This window comes from Camelus ferus, chromosome 9, assembly GCF_009834535.1.
Source record: "Camelus ferus isolate YT-003-E chromosome 9, BCGSAC_Cfer_1.0, whole genome shotgun sequence".
NCBI classification, from domain to species: domain Eukaryota; kingdom Metazoa; phylum Chordata; class Mammalia; order Artiodactyla; family Camelidae; genus Camelus; species Camelus ferus.
The window spans coordinates 19,371,778-19,386,977 of record NC_045704.1 but is presented as its reverse complement, the minus strand read 5'-3'; the positions used below and the strand labels follow the sequence as shown (position 1 = coordinate 19,386,977).

Below are 15,200 nucleotides of genomic sequence, written 5' to 3'. Positions count from 1 at the left end.
TCGTGCAGAGACCACGCCCTCTCGCGGAGGCCTAGACAAGTTGGCGGTGAGTGAGAAGCGAGGACCGGAGACTGGTGACGTAAGGCGCGAGTCAGGGCAGGAGAGGCAGGAAGGCGGAGCTGGGAACTATCCGAGGAGTAGGCGATGTCGTGCTGGACCGGAAATGTAGGTGTTGAGCGAAGAGGCCGATGGGAAATGGAGTTCTCTATAGCCCAACGCTCAATTTGGTCCCCTAGAGCACTGGGGAGCCCAAGGAGGATGTGGAGCAGGAGAGGAGAGACCCATTTGTTTCCCAGGGGCTAAATGGAGTTGTGCGTGCCCTAGCGCTTATGCAATTTTGGCAGACTTTAGGTATTAAAGTGATTATTTAGAGTGAGAAAAGGACATCCAACAAGTTAGGTGTGGGAAGAACCAGGTGTCTTTCCTCGAGATCGTTAAAAAACAAAACTAATTATAATTTATTATTAATAAAGTTCGAATACATTTGAAGACCTCATAGGCTTTATTCAGCAATTTATGAATGGGGCAGCATCCCATCTAGTAAATAGAAAGGAGCTAGTGGGAGTTGTACAAAATGCAGGGTTTTTGTAAGAGGAGGGTGGAGCAAGAAAGTTATTAGCAAAATAAAAGAATTGTTTCAGGTCAGAGATCACCTTCTTTTAGGGTGAGGATAAGGGTTTATTTTGTAGAATACCTCTTCTTCCTTTGTAGAGGAGGGGCAGAGATGGAGAGGGCCCACGGGGCAGATTACCTCATTGGCGCTGACCAGAAAATCTAGACTGGCTGATTAAGATTACCTTCCCAGGGAAGGTGGAAATTGCTATTAGGTCAGGTATTAAATCTAAGTTTGGCATGGGCTTTAGCATGAGTCATGCCATTTTGGGGTCTGTGGTTTTCTTTTTAACAATACCCTAGACATTTCCCTAGAAATTCATAAAAATGCTCCTGTGTTGCAGTCTGGTTTCCCTGGACTGCCAAAAACACTCTATGACCCCCAGCAGCTCAGCACATACAGGCACACCTGCAAGCGAGGAGCCCTGAAAACCAAGCTTCCTTAGTCTCTCCCGTCTCTGCCCTCAGTCATCCCCTTTATCTAACCCTGTCACCCCCTTTGTCTCCCCCTCAGCCTCCCCTTCTCTGTCCCTCAGTCTCCTCCAGTTATCTCAGGCAAAGATAATGGTAGAAATGACTTATGGGGAGTGATAGCACTCCGGAAGGATGTCAGCAAGTTGACTTTATCACTGTGGCTTTCCCTTTCCTCCTCTGAGACATTGTCTTTTCTGGGGACCTTGAAGACTGTTCTGGTCTCTCAGTTATGAGTCCTAGCTAAGTTGCGGTCCTTTTTTTGTGAGTGAGGTACCCTTGTTCCTTTTCTGTGTCTCTGGTTTAATATCTGTGCTTTGGGCTCCACCACCATTTTCTCATCTTCAGCCCTCTCTCTCTCCTAAATTCTTCTGTGACTATTATATATATTTTACTAATAAAGCAGGGATTTTGGCTTCCTGCTGGCCTCATGTTCACCCCTTCCTGATTGTGTGACTACTCTAGTTTTAAGCCTAAATGTTCTCATCTGTTTAATGGGAATAATGTAAAACAAAACAAAAAAAATTACCCACCATCCAGTCCTACAAGAATCAAGTCATTAGCCACTGTAGTTGCTGACCTATACCCCAAAAGGAATTCAGGGAGAAGATCAGGATGAGGCACTCTGTGCTCCAGGAAAATAGGCCCTTAGATAGTTAGAAATATTTCAGGACATATTTTTTATGAACGTGGATTCTTGCATCTTCCCATACTAAAATTATTAACTAAGATAGCTGTTCCTTGTGACTAACAGTAACCTTCTAAGGAGATGTGTGCCTGATTGCATGTACCCCTTAACCTTGTGTATACTGGCCTCTCCCCCTACTTCTTTGCAGCAGTTCCTCAGAGCTGAGAGGATGTCACTCAAGCTTTGTTCCTCAATAAGTCCCCAGCTAAAAGTAAAATTCACATTTCTCACATTGTGCTTTTTTATTTTATTTTTTTTTCAAATTTACAATAATATAGAAGGGGTTGAGAAGTCAATACAAGCCCATGTGTCCACAAGGCCTGGCATTATTATAAGCTTTTGATCACTGGCAGCTACTGTTACTATTTTTATTATCAGGTATCTCTTCTAGGGTTGGCAGCCCCAAGTTGGCTTTACCCTAAGAACTGCCACACTTTTATAAATAGAATCAGCTGGGGTGTGTCTGAGCTGGGTCCCAAGCTCCACTCCTCTGCCAATCACATGTGGTTGGAATTCTGGGCTGTCCTCCAGAAAGCTGTCAGGGAGGATGACGAGTTACAGACAGAGGAGGGTGGAAGAAAAGTACAGGAGAAACTGAAGGAAAAATTTCTCCTTAAACAGAGGTGTATATCTGTGATTCTGCCAGGGAAAGAGAACCTGGCTCACTCCTGTTCATCCTTCATGTCTCAGCTCAGACACTCCCTTCCTGGTGAAGCTCTCTTGACCTCCCTAAACTGGGTCAATTTAGGCTCCTCTAGGCTTCTCTGGGTCCCACAGTCCTCTAAGCTTCCCCATCTCAGTCCCTGTCCCTGTGCCCATGCTTCCCTCGTCACAGCCCTGACCGTATTGGCTGTCACTCTGTTGAAGTGCTGGGAGCCCCCAGAGGGCAGGGTCCAGGACTGTGTTGGTCACTGCTGTGTCCCCGGCATCATCCCGCAAAGGGCCAAACACAACGCAGGCGCTGAGCAAAGACTGGGTGAACAGCTAAGGATCCCCACTCTGTCCGTGAGGGCACAGGTGACACCTGGCCCTGTGGTGTCCCTTCATGAGTTAGGCGTCCTCTCCGGGTGGACGTAGCTCCACTCCAGAGAACACCTGGCGAATGGAGCGAAGGCTGGATTTCAGTTTGTCTCCTTGTCCCTTCAGCCACGCGCCCCAGTGCGGATGCGGCGTACAATCTTCGCAGCCGTGCGCTTTGGACAGGTAGAGTTGGGGAGCGACTCCTCCGTCAGAAAGCGGAAAAGAGAGTTCGGATTCTCACCGGGATAGGGAGCCGCGGCTCAGGGCAGGAAGAGAAGGAAGGAAGGGAAGGAGAGGAAGAAACCCCCCACCGCTCGCTTCCCGCGGGTCTCCCGGGGCCGGGAGCGCCGGGCTCCTCCCAGTCGGTGCTCGCACCTGGCGGTGGGGCGTGCCTCAGTTTCCTCCACCCCCGCCCCTCCCCTTTTTCCTCTTCTTCCTCTTTGGGGCGCTGGTGGCCGCGTCTCGAGCACTCCCGGAACTGAAGCAGGGCGCCGGGCGGCCCGGAGGCGGGGGCCACGTCAGCGGGGCGGCCGGGGGCTCGGCGGGCTGCGCCATGCGGCCGGGCGCGCTCCTGGCGGGCGCCCTGGCGGCGTACATCGTGTACCTGGTGCTGGGCGCGCTGCTGGTGGCGTGGCTCGAGCGGCCGAACGAAGCCCGGCTCCGAGCCGAGCTGCAGACGCTGCGCGAGCGGCTGCTGCGGCACAGCCCGTGTGTGGCCGCCCCCGCCCTGGACGCCTTCGTGGAACGGGTGCTGGCGGCGGGACGGCTGGGACGCGTGGTGCTCGCCAACTCCTCGGGGTCTGCCAACGCCTCGGACCCCACCTGGGACTTCGCCTCGGCGTTCTTCTTCGCCAGCACGCTGGTCACCACCGTGGGTACGTGAGCGCTTCCGCGAGACCCCCCGGCCCGCGAGGACCAGGGACCCCACCTCGTCCCCCCTTCTCTGAGGACCGGGAGCCGTCACCAAATACCTTCCCGGCAGATCACTCCCAATCGGCTCTGAGCCCAGGATCCCCTCAACCCTCCCCACCTCCCACAAGGAGGACCTGGGACCCCCAGGGACTCGGGGAGCCCCCATTCAAGGCTTTCCTCCCAGGACATCCCCCAGTTCCCCTGGGACCAGGGCCGCCCTCAGAGTACATTCTGGCGAGCTTCCGGGACCCCATTCCTCTGCCTTAACTCCCTTGGAGACTCGGATCCCTACGTACCCTCTGCGTCCAGGACTGTTCTTCCTCAGAGTCCTCCAGCGAGGACCTGAGACCCTCTGCCTGAGAGCCCTCGACCCCTCTGGACCCGGACCTCAGCCAGGCCGGGACCTCTGCCCTTCTCTCTGGCTCAGACCTCCATCCCCTCCAGCATTATCTCTCAATGCGTTCTTCCGGGATGCCCCCTGGGAAGTTCTACCCCAACCCTGACCATAGGGCCCCAGTGAGAACCCTGAATCTCCAGACCCCTCCCAGAAGCCACCACTAAAGACTTTAGTGCCAATAGAGATCCCTCCGCTAGGACATGGGGCCCCCATCTCAGACTTCCACCCCTGTGGACCTAAACCACCCCCCAGCAAGGGCCCCTGTCCTCCTACAGACCAAGGACCACCCCAACCCTCATATTCCCAAACAGGTAGCCTCAAACTCCCCTGCAGGTGCCCCTAACTCCAGACACAGGACCCCTCTTCACATATCCCACTCCATCTTGATGTTCCTTTGTATTGGGGAGCCCTCAGGGCAGGGTTTTCTTCCCAATAGGGACACCCCCTCCCTGTTCCCTCTGAACTTGGGACTTCCAATTCAGCAGGCCCCAGCTGTGAACGTGCGAGACAGAGCTACAGCACCCTCCAGGGAGGACCACTGAGTCTCCAGCCAGAAGCACCCTATCCCACCCCTCCAGTCCCCAAATGGCTCCAGCACAATCCCCTAATGTTTTCCAAACCAGACCCATGGGGACCTCTTTGAATGTGAGAATCCCTAGCTGAGATTCTCACCACTCTCTGAACACTGACACCCGTTAGGGACCCCAGCGCCTTCCCCACACGCTGCCCTTGAGAGCAGAATCCTCCTCCAGCCCCACACAGGAAACCAGCCCAGGTACTCTGCCTTCTGTACCTGCTACCCCTGCCGTGAGACTCCACTGCCTACCCTGGATTTCCCAAGAAAGGAAACCTCCTGGGGACCTGGCACCCCTCCAGTCTCCTCCAGACCCACAGGTGGGACCTTTCTCCCACCCCAACACTGCCCCAGCCTGCTTTGAACCCAAAATTCTCCCTCCATCAAGGACACTCCAGGCCCTCTGCATCCCAGAACCCTCCCCAGTATCCACTCGAGACCATTACCACTTTCCACCCTTGACACTCTCAGCCAGGACCAGAGACACTCACCCCCTCCCATCCTCCCCTTAGCATTGTCTACCCCTTTCATGGTCCCTCAGGCATCCTTGGGCTCAGAAGCCCCCTCTGCCTGAGGACTCCCCTCCCGTTCCCACTTGTGGTCTGAAAAATGCCTCCATTGGTGCCTGCCCCCTTCTTCCTCTGGACTCAGAACCCACACTCCCTCATGTGGGACTGACACCCCCTTCTCCCCAGCCCTACTTGGAAAACCCCCACCTCAGTGCCCCACAGACCTGGAAAATCCCTTTGTGGGCAGGCTCTGCTTAGGCTTCCCACAACCCCTGCCCAGCTCCCAACCTTCCTCTTTCCTCTCCTTGCTAGGATTTGGACTGAGGCAAAGCTAACCCAGACTCCTAGCTTCCCATCCCTGCCAGCAATAGCCTGCATCGTCGTTGTGTGGACCAGCAAACCGAGGCCATGGGGCAACAGGGCTGGCTGCTTCTCAGACTCTTCCTAGTAACTGGCTGGGCCTGCCCCACCTGTTCTTGGGCTCCATGCTCCTTCTGTCTCCTCCTAGATCCTGGCTTCTAAGAAGTTGTCCCAGGCAGGACAGGTGGAGAAGCCAAACTCAAGGCAGGCCTGGCCCAGGTTCAGATCCTCATTCAGTCACTGCTGATCTCTAAGCCTCAGTGTCATCTGTAAAAATGGGGATAATAACACTCCTTGCTTCACAGTAATGGTAATACCTGGTAGAGGATTTAACCACATGGATTTTTAATTTGATCAGCGCAAGACCCTTGTGAGGCAAGTACCTGTTAGTGGTCCTATTTTTTACCAGTAGAAATTGAGGCCCAGAGAGGTTGGACAACTTGCCCAAGGCCACACAGCTAGGAAGTGTAGAGTGCAGATTTGAACCGAGGTGATCAGGCCTCAGAGTCCCACGCTGTTAACCAATACACCATGCTATTTCTTAGGCTTGCGTGAATAAAGAAGGATGATGTGTGTATATTGTGTAAAAAAAAAATAATTCTGACATTTGTTTAAAATGATATGTTATTGCAGTAGGGGAGAGAGACTGAACTCAACTCTGAACATAGCAAAGACAGCTGGAGATTTAGAGCCGAGAGCACAGTGATGGGGACAGTGGATGGAAAATGATGAGGAGAAGACCTGGAGGGCAGGGGATTCTTGCTAAACTGGCTTAATAGGATTCTTGCTACAGACAGGCCAGGACTTGACTTAGATATCAAGGGTGGACAATGAGAAATTTGATCAGATATCAAGGCAGGGGGATTCTTCCTAAACCGACTTAGGATTCCTGCTAAAACCGGGCTGAGTCAGGAAGAGGGCTCAAAGGGACTTGACTCAAGTTTGGTCAAGGAGGGAGTCTGTGTCAGGGTGAAGTGCTGGGAGTGATAACTGAGGTTCCCAGAACCTCAGTGATCGTTATTACTGTTGGTGGAGCCAGGAGCCTTGTGTGCATCTGGAGAAATGGAAAACCGGACGTCATTCAGAGAGACCTCTCCCCCAGCGTCCCTGTCTTGTCATAGGCCGGAGTCTTCTGAGGAAGACCTGGGGCCTGGAGCTGATCCAGGCAGGCTCGCTGCAACCGAGGCCAGGGGTGGTGAAGTTAGCCCACTGGGAACTGGGAATCGGGAGAGAGGAAGCGAGCATTACAGTCATGCTAACTCTTTCCATGTTCTAGATGCTAGGCCCTGTCCCAACCTGCCTTTGAGGAGGGGATTTTTTTTTTTTTAATGAGGTATTGGGGATTGAACCCAGGACCTCGTGCATGCTAAGCATGTGCTCTACCACTGAGCTATACCCTCCCTCCAGGAAGGGATTTGTTATGAGGCCATTCTGCAGTCCTCTGAGGAAACTGAGGCTCAAAGAGAAGTCACCTAGCCAAGGTCATGCAGGACCAAACAGCAAAGCACTGATTTGGACCTGGCTCTTTGAGGTAGCAAGTTGAGACTCACAGCCCCCCATTCTGTTCAAACTTGATGACTTTTCTGTCTATAAGGATTTCATGTCATTTGCAAACCTGTCATTTCAGCCAGGCTGCTGGAGTTTCTCCATCAAAATCCTTGTATTAATGAAGGTTGGAGTCTAAGTGATGAAGCTCAAATAATAGTTGCTTAAATAAGACGGAAGTTTATTTCTTGCTCAGATTCAAGGTATTCATTCCACAACCAGCATGGTGCTGCGTGGTCAGAGACCCTTGTGTTCCTCCGTAACTCCTGGGCGCGGTTTCCATTCCCAAGCTCATCTCATGGTCCCAAATGGCTGTTTGCCTCCAGCCTTCACATCTGTGTTCCAGCCAGCAGAAGTGGGGAGGAGAGAAGGGAGATAGGCATCTCCATTTCTCTGAAGACACTTCCTGGAAGTATAATTTTTTCATGTATATATCACGGGCTAAGAATTATTCCAGAGTCACACCGAGCCGCAGTGGAGGAGGGAATAGCTATTCCAGGTGACCATGTGTCCAGCAAAAACTAGAGGAATCTTTATTTTTCCTCAGTTTTTTATTGTGGCAAAATACACATAACATGAAATTTATTATCTTAATCATTTTTAAGTGTACAGTTCAATGGTATTAGGTACATTCATTCATTCATTCATTTTTGTGCAGTCATTACCACCATCCATCTCCAGAGCTCTTTTCATCTTGCAAAACTGTATCTATACTCTTATACACTAACTCCCCATTCATTCCTCACCTCAGCCCCTGGCAACCACCATTCTCCTTTCTGTCTCTGTGATTTTGACTGCTCTAAGTGCCACATATAAGTGGAATCATAAAATATTGGTCTTTTTGTGACTGGCTTGTTTCACTTAGCATAATGTCCTCAAGGTTCATCAGTGTTGCAGCATGTGTCAGAATTTCCTTCCTTCAAAAGGCTGAATAATATTCTTCTCTTTGTATGTACATTTTGTCTATCCATTTATTCATCAGAGGACACTTGGGTTGTTTCCACCTTTTGGCTATTGTGAGTAATGCTACTATGAACGCAGGTGTACAGGTATCTCTTCCAGCCCCTGCTTTCAATTCTTTTGAGTATATTAAAAAAAAAAAACAGGGCGTCCTTTTGTGAGGAAGACAGATGCAGGGGAAGCCTGCTCATATGTGCAGTGAATGCTTCCACACCTTCTTACTGATCACAGGCTGCATCTGCAGTCTATGGGGCAACACATTTTACTATCAACATAAACCAGTCCCCTTACCACCCCAGTCTTATCTCTGACCCTTTGTTTGACTTATTTGGGAAATAAGAGATTTTAAATGTCGCACTGCCAGAGTGAGCCAGTTTTACCAACACCTGAATTCCCCTTTATGGTATTTCTGTTTGCAGAACTCACATCCACGCTGACCTTCCTGTGTTCCCAAGTCCTCTGGGACCCAGTGGGGCTTGTCACACCCATTTTAAAGTAGAGGAACCAGAGGCTCTGAGACAGGGTAGAGCCTGCGCCCTGCATTTATTATTTTGACTGTTGATCAAGTGCCCACTCTGTGCCAGATACCAGGGTGACAGTAGTGACCAACCCAGACAGAAGCCCCTGCCCTCCTGGGCTGGCATCCTGGGGGGAGACAGGCAGCAACCAAGTAAGTAAACCGTATGGTATGCTGGAAGGTGTTAAGTGCCATGAAAACAAACCAAAAGGAAGAGTTGGGTAAGAGGGCGTAAGAGTTCTAAATGGTGAGGGAAGCGCTCACTTAGGTGACATTTGAGCAAAGACCCGAAGGAGGGGAAGAAGGGAGCCATGTGGCTGATACCTGGTGGAAGAGTGTTCCACCTGGCAAGAACAGCCAGTGCAAAGGCCCTGAGGTGGGAGCATGCTGCCCTGTTGGATTGTGTGGTGCTTTGTGGATCATGATGAGGACCTCTTACCTGAGTGAGATGGAGCCACAGGAGGGCTCAGAGCAGGGGAGGGATGTGGTGACCTAACTACTGTGTTCATAGGGTCCCTCTGGCTGTGTAGAGGGGGAGAAGGGAGATCAGGGGAAAGGCTGCCAGGTAGACAGGACCAGGATGGAGCCGTGGGGTGGAGTAGGGTGAAGTGGGCAGGATTGGGATCTATTGGACAGTTGAGATAGCAGTTCTCACCTGCTGTCTGGAGAGTGACAAGGGAATTGGGGATGACCTAAAGGCTCTAGGCCTGAGCAGCAGGAAGGGTGGCAGTGCCACCACCTGGGACGAGACACTCTGGGAGGGGCAGGTTCTGGGGTGACATTAGGTCTCGATTTAGGGTGGTGGCCACAGAACCCAGGGTGGATGCCGAGTGGGCAGAAGGATTTCCCCTCGCTCCCGCAGGCTATGGGTACACGACGCCGCTGACTGACGCGGGCAAGGCCTTCTCCATCGCCTTTGCCCTCCTGGGCGTGCCGGCCACCATGCTCCTGCTGACCGTCTCAGCCCAGCGCCTGTCGCTGCTGCTCACCCATGCGCCCCTGTCCTGGCTGAGCCAGCGCTGGGGCTGGGACCGCCGGCGGGCAGCCCGCTGGCACCTGGCAGTCCTGCTGGGGGTCGTGGTGATCATCTGCTTCCTGGTGCCAGCTGCAGTCTTTGCCCACCTTGAGGAGGCCTGGAGCTTCCTGGATGCCTTTTACTTCTGCTTCATCTCACTGTCCACCATTGGTCTCGGTGACTATGTGCCTGGAGAGGCCCCTGGCCAGCCCTACCGGGCCCTCTACAGGGTGCTGGTCACAGGTGAGTTGGGGTGGCTGGCTGGGGACTGAAGGTGGGGTCTGAGGGGAACCTGACCCCTCCCAGGGGGAGTTGAGGGTCACAGCTCCATCCTGGGGGGTCCTGTAGCCCTATGGCCCGGCCCCAGAGGTCTGCGTCCACTCAACGCCCTTCTGCTGTCTCTGCAGCCTACCTCTTCCTGGGCTTGGTTGCCATGGTGCTTGTGCTGCAGACTGTCCGCCGCGTGTCTGACCTTCATGGCCTCACGGAGCTCATCCTGCTCCGCAACCCGTGCCCCACCAGCCTCGACCAGGATGAGGAAGATCGGGTAGACATTCTGGACCCCCGGTCAGAGCCACACCAGCAACTCACTGCCGGCTCCCACACTGACTATGCCTCCATCTCCAGGTAGCTGTGGCAGGGTGCCGTGAGGCTGGACAGACCGGCCTGCAGCTGAGGGGCCCACGTGACTGAAACTGATGGACTAGAATGTCCAGTAGCACACGCTGGTGTTCGGGAGGCACTGCTTAACTGTCCGTCCTTTGTTTTACCTGCCCCGGGCTCAGCGGGCATCACCACTTCCTTGTTTCCCCTGCCCCTCCTGTCACTTCGCCCTCCACCCCTACACTCTGTGCCTCCCTGGCTTTCTCTCCATTTCTGTCTTTCCCTCTCACCATCTCCTTGTTTCTCATTCTTTTAATCACTCCAACAGCCTCTCACTCAGCCACTCATCGTCTGCTGATCCTACCAGGCTCTGGGCTCAGACCTCATTTTGGGCACTAGATCAGTCACTCCATCTTGGGCAAGTGACTGTCCCTTTCTGAGCCTTGATTTCCTCATCTGTCAGTGGAAAGAATTTATGCCCTCATCCAAAGCCATCTCCTTTGTGCCAGCCCATACTGGGCGGTGCTAAGGACACAATATTTAAGACAGCCTGGGCCCCACTCTCAAGGGGCCATGTTATTCTAAGATGATTTCTTTGGCCAAGCCCTGTTCTGGGTACTCTACTTGTGAGGAAGACAGTATTATCACCCCTTTCCATAGCTTAGGAAACGGAGGCACAGGGAGGGGAGGTCCCTTTTGTCTTAGACACAGAGCTAGGAGGTGATTGATTTTCTGTTTACTGCCCCTGACATTTGTCGCCTCCCAAGATGGTATATCAGTAATAGCATTTACTGCCAACAATCCATCTCCTGAGCTGTTACCTCTACCAAGCCCTGTGGAGGTTCCAGAAGAGAAGGGGCATTTGAGCCAGGCCTTGATAGTGGACAAGGAGAAAGGGCATGGGGAGGCATTCCAGGTGGAAGGACTGTGTGTGCAAAGGCCTGGATGTACTGAAAGTATGTTGGACATCAGCTTCTGGCAAGCCATTTCCTGTGACTGGAGTATGCAGAGAACAAGGGAAGGAGGGTGAAGCAGTGGACGTGGGCACATCTTAAGTGTCCTTAACGACCAACTCTGGAACGTGGTCTCTTTCTTGAGGGCACTAGAGAGTCATGGAAGTGTTTTGAGCTGGAGAGGGCTGTGGTTAGGTTTGGGCTTTAGCTGCTGTGTGAGATAGACCAGAGGGGGAGATTGAGGCTGGGGGCCCAGGGGAGGCTAGGGCAGGAACAGAGCAGGAGGCAATGGGGCTGGACAGGGCTAAGGGAAGGGGAGGAGGGATGCTGAGGAGGCCAAGTGGACAGGCCATAGGCCTTTAGACCTGGGAAGGACATGCCAGGGAAAAGTCCAAAGATGGTTAGCTACCTCTGAGACGGGGACCTGGGAGAAAAATGATTTGAGGGGAGATACTGAGGCTTGTTTGGAACATGGTGGCTGTGAAGGTCTAAAGGGACATCCAGGAGAAGGCATCAGGAGGTCATAGGACCCTCAAGGCAAGGACTCAGGGGGTGGTTGAAGCTGGAGACAGATGAGGAAATCGAGGTCATGAGGGTGGATATGACTGCCCTGAGTGGGAATGGAGAAGACTAGCCTTGAGAAATCAGCTTTAGGGTATTTATGTATTTAGATCAATAAGGAAAGATTTGGACTGCAGGTAACAAAATCCTGTCTGGCACTGGGTGAAGCAATGAGATGGTGGTATATTGCACATTGCCAGCGTCGGGGAGAGCTCTGGGCATGATACAATCCGCAGCTCCAGGAGGGTCTTGTGGCCCTAGGTTCCCTCTTTCTCTGCTCAGCTACCCTCAGTGGAAGGCTTGGCTCCCACATGGGCTTTCATGGCTCCAAAGTGGCTGCCACGGATCCAGGCACCATAACCCAGACATGTTAATGTTTAATGGAAGAAGAGGGGTGATGTCTCTTCCTATGTTGTCTCTTCGGAAACAAGTTAATCTTTCCCTGATGTCTCCCAGCAGACTTCCTCTTGCATCTCATTGGCCAAAATTGGCTCACATGCATATCTTGAACCAATCGTTGGCTAAAGTGACGGCACCATCATGATTAGCTTGGATTCCTCAGAATTTCCTCTGCCGCCCAGGACTGAGGCTGCGGCTGAGGTTTTAGTTTGCAGGCTGTCAAATACCTGAACAAAACTGGGCTTCTATTAGTAAGGCAGAAAGTTGGGAGAATGGGCGGACACTGAGGAACTAGTCAGCCAGGGCCATCATGTACAATTATGCAGGTTGGGACCAACATAAAGGATGCCTGACCTGCAGGATGGAAACAAATGGGGGCTGAAGTTCAAGACTGAATATGCCCAAAGGGGCTTTCTTTTTCTAATGAACATAACAGCTTCATATGGTGAGCAGTGACGCTTCAAATAATGTCCTCATACCAGAGAGAAGAGCTTACAAAGGAGACAGAAGTTCCAGAGGAGAGTAGGAAAACCAGGAAGGCGGGGAGTATTGGTAAGATGAGAGAATCTTAAGGAGGGAGAAGTCAACACTGTCAAACGATGCTAAAAAATCACATGAAATTGTTTTAATAATAACGATGGAAGACACTTATATAGGATTTATTATGTGACAGGCACTATTCCAAGCCCTCGATACACAAGAATTTATTTAACCCTCTCAGCAACTCTGAGTCAGGTACATTCTCCAAATTGCAGGTGAGGAAAGGAGGCTCAGAGAGGCTAAGGAACTTACCCAAGTTTACACAGGAAGTGCAGAACTGGAATTTAACCAGGTTTGGGTTGGTTACCTTGTCCCACGGAGGCTTAGAAACATTCACTGTCTGTCTCTTAGCCTCCCAGCCTTCCTGGCCATTGTTGGCCCTGCTGCTAAAGTCAGCAGCTAGGTGGAGAGGCAGCGGCTTGAGGGAAGTGCCTGTATGATCCGGCTTCGGTGCCTCACCACTTCTCCTTCCACATTCCTCTAGACAAGGAAACCAGGCCACGCTCATTTCAAGATTTTTTTTTTTTAAATGTGCATGCTAAAAAATTGAAAAAGTACAGAAAAGTGTACAGTGGAAAGTAAGTCTTTCTCCTGTATGCAGGCTGTGTTGACGGATTTCTCAGGTCTCCTTCCAGGCATGTGCCAGCAAAATACATGTGCGTGTATATGTGTGTCATTAATTTTTTTCTTTGTGTCATTAATTTTTTTCTTTCACTCTACATAAGTGGTACCTGGTATGGTGAGGTGGTGACAATTACAGATTCTGGAGGCCAAGTTCCTCGGTATTAATCTGAATTAAATCACTCACAGGCTCTGTGGTTTTGGGCAAGTGATTTCACCTGCCTTTGCCTGAGTTTGCCAATTTGTGAAATGGGATGATCATAACACCTACCTCATGGATTTGTCTGAGAATGAAGCAATTTAATATCTGTAAAGCTCTTAGAACTGTGTCTGGTACTCAATAAAATGTCAGCTAGTGGTTATACTCATTTCTGTACCTTGCTTTTCCATATTGTTTCATGTATACATACATAATTTTTCTGTACTTTTTACTTTTTTAATGTTTTTTTTTCTGGGGGGAGGTAATTAGGTTTATTTATTTGTTTGTTTTAATGGAGGGACTGGGGATTGAACCCAGGACCTCATGCATGCTAGGCATGCGCTCTACCACTGAGCTATATCCTCCCCCCGTACTTTTCTAATATTCTCTTTTCTGCTTTTTTTCATGTACCCAGTGTAATTGGAGATTATTCTAGAGGCAGACAAGTAGGTCTCATATCCTTTTTTATGTCTGCAGTGCTTCCTTTAGAACTCATGTCCCATAAATTATTTCCACGTTTCATTAATGGACATGTGGGTGGCTGCCAGTCTTTGCTGGCATAAATGATGCTATAGGGTGTACGTTGTGCTTCAAGGTAACAAAGTCACCTCCTCCTGTGGGGGTACATTCCTGAGTGTGGCGGGGGTGCCTTGAGGAGATCCCAATCCCTCTGCCTCTGTGAGTCTAGAAGGGTTCAGGTACACAGCTGCTGGGTTTCTTCCCTGGTCTGTGCAGGTGGGCTGGCGGTGGGGGGTGGTGGGGCACAGACTTCCATCAGCTCTTCATTTATGAAGAACACCTATCCTGCTCTATGTTGCACAGAGTTGGGAACGACAGTGACAGAGAAAGCCCCAGGTCCTGCCCTCCCATGGCCTAGCATTGCCAGGGGAAGGAGTGTGTCACAGACAAGGGTTCAAAGAAAGGAAAGCAGTCAGCTGGTGACAAAGTAGGGAATAGTATTCCAGAGGGTATTATAACATGTGAATGTGTGTACAGTCTGGAGGAGAGCAGGCACACCTGATCAAGGATATCCAAGTCGCTCCGTGTGACTAGGCTTTGGACTACACAGGGAGACAGGAGATGAGCGGGATAGGAAGTACAACAGGGATGAGATTATGCAGGGCTCTGGAAAACAGTTGAGTTTGGATGTTTTCCTGGGGTCCTGGGAGTCATGGAAGGTTTTAGAGCACTGATTTCCAAAGTGCTGTCCCAGATCATTAGTATCAGCATCACCTGGAAACTTGCTAGAAATACAAATTCTCTAGCCCCATCTCAAACTTGCTAAATCGAAAGACCTTGGGGTGGAGCCCAACAACCTGTTTTAACAAGACCTTCCGGTGAGTGTAATGCTAAAGTTTGAAAGCTACGGGTTTAGAGTAAAGTCAGTTTTGCAGTTCATCAAAAAGTAATGGTGTGAATCTTTAACTGTTAGGCATCAGAATACAAATGAAAACTTACTGAAAATTTACTTGGGCCAAGCATTCACGTGTTACCTCATTGACTTCCCAGAACAGCTCTATGAGATATTAAGCCGCAGTCAGATTAATTCCCACATGGAGACCAAACTTTTTCACTATAATTGTGATGTCAAAGTCTGTTTGGGTAGAAGGATGAGTAGGCCAGAAGCACCAAGCTCATTGAAGGACTTCCTATCACAAACTTCATCTCCAGCACCCTCTGCCGGCCAGGTCCCCGCGCAACTGGGTGTTGAGCACCGCCTTCCCTCCTCTGCCCGCGAAGCCCT

At 51.0% G+C, this 15,200-nt stretch overlaps 1 protein-coding gene across 1 annotated transcript; it reads left to right on the top strand.

The window, feature by feature from the left end:
• Positions 1-3,039: 3,039 nt before the first annotated feature.
• On the top strand, positions 3,040-13,625 carry KCNK6 (potassium two pore domain channel subfamily K member 6). The gene is made up of 3 exons (XM_032486145.1): positions 3,040-3,666; positions 9,428-9,823; positions 9,988-13,625. The coding sequence occupies exons 1-3, from the start codon at positions 3,345-3,347 to the stop codon at positions 10,209-10,211; spliced, it is 942 nt and encodes a 313-aa protein (XP_032342036.1). The 5' UTR covers positions 3,040-3,344; the 3' UTR covers positions 10,212-13,625.
• Positions 13,626-15,200: the final 1,575 nt, after the last annotated feature.

Bases quoted from the DNA above. Each gene is read 5' to 3' on its own strand.
- KCNK6 (XM_032486145.1), top strand. From the start codon at position 3,345: ATGCGGCCGGGCGCGCTCCTGGCGGGCGCCCTGGCGGCGTACATCGTG. The intron at 3,667-9,427 runs GTACGTGAGCGC...TCGCTCCCGCAG, and splicing joins CACGCTGGTCACCACCGTGG to GCTATGGGTACACGACGCCG. The intron at 9,824-9,987 runs GTGAGTTGGGGT...CTGTCTCTGCAG, and splicing joins CTACAGGGTGCTGGTCACAG to CCTACCTCTTCCTGGGCTTG.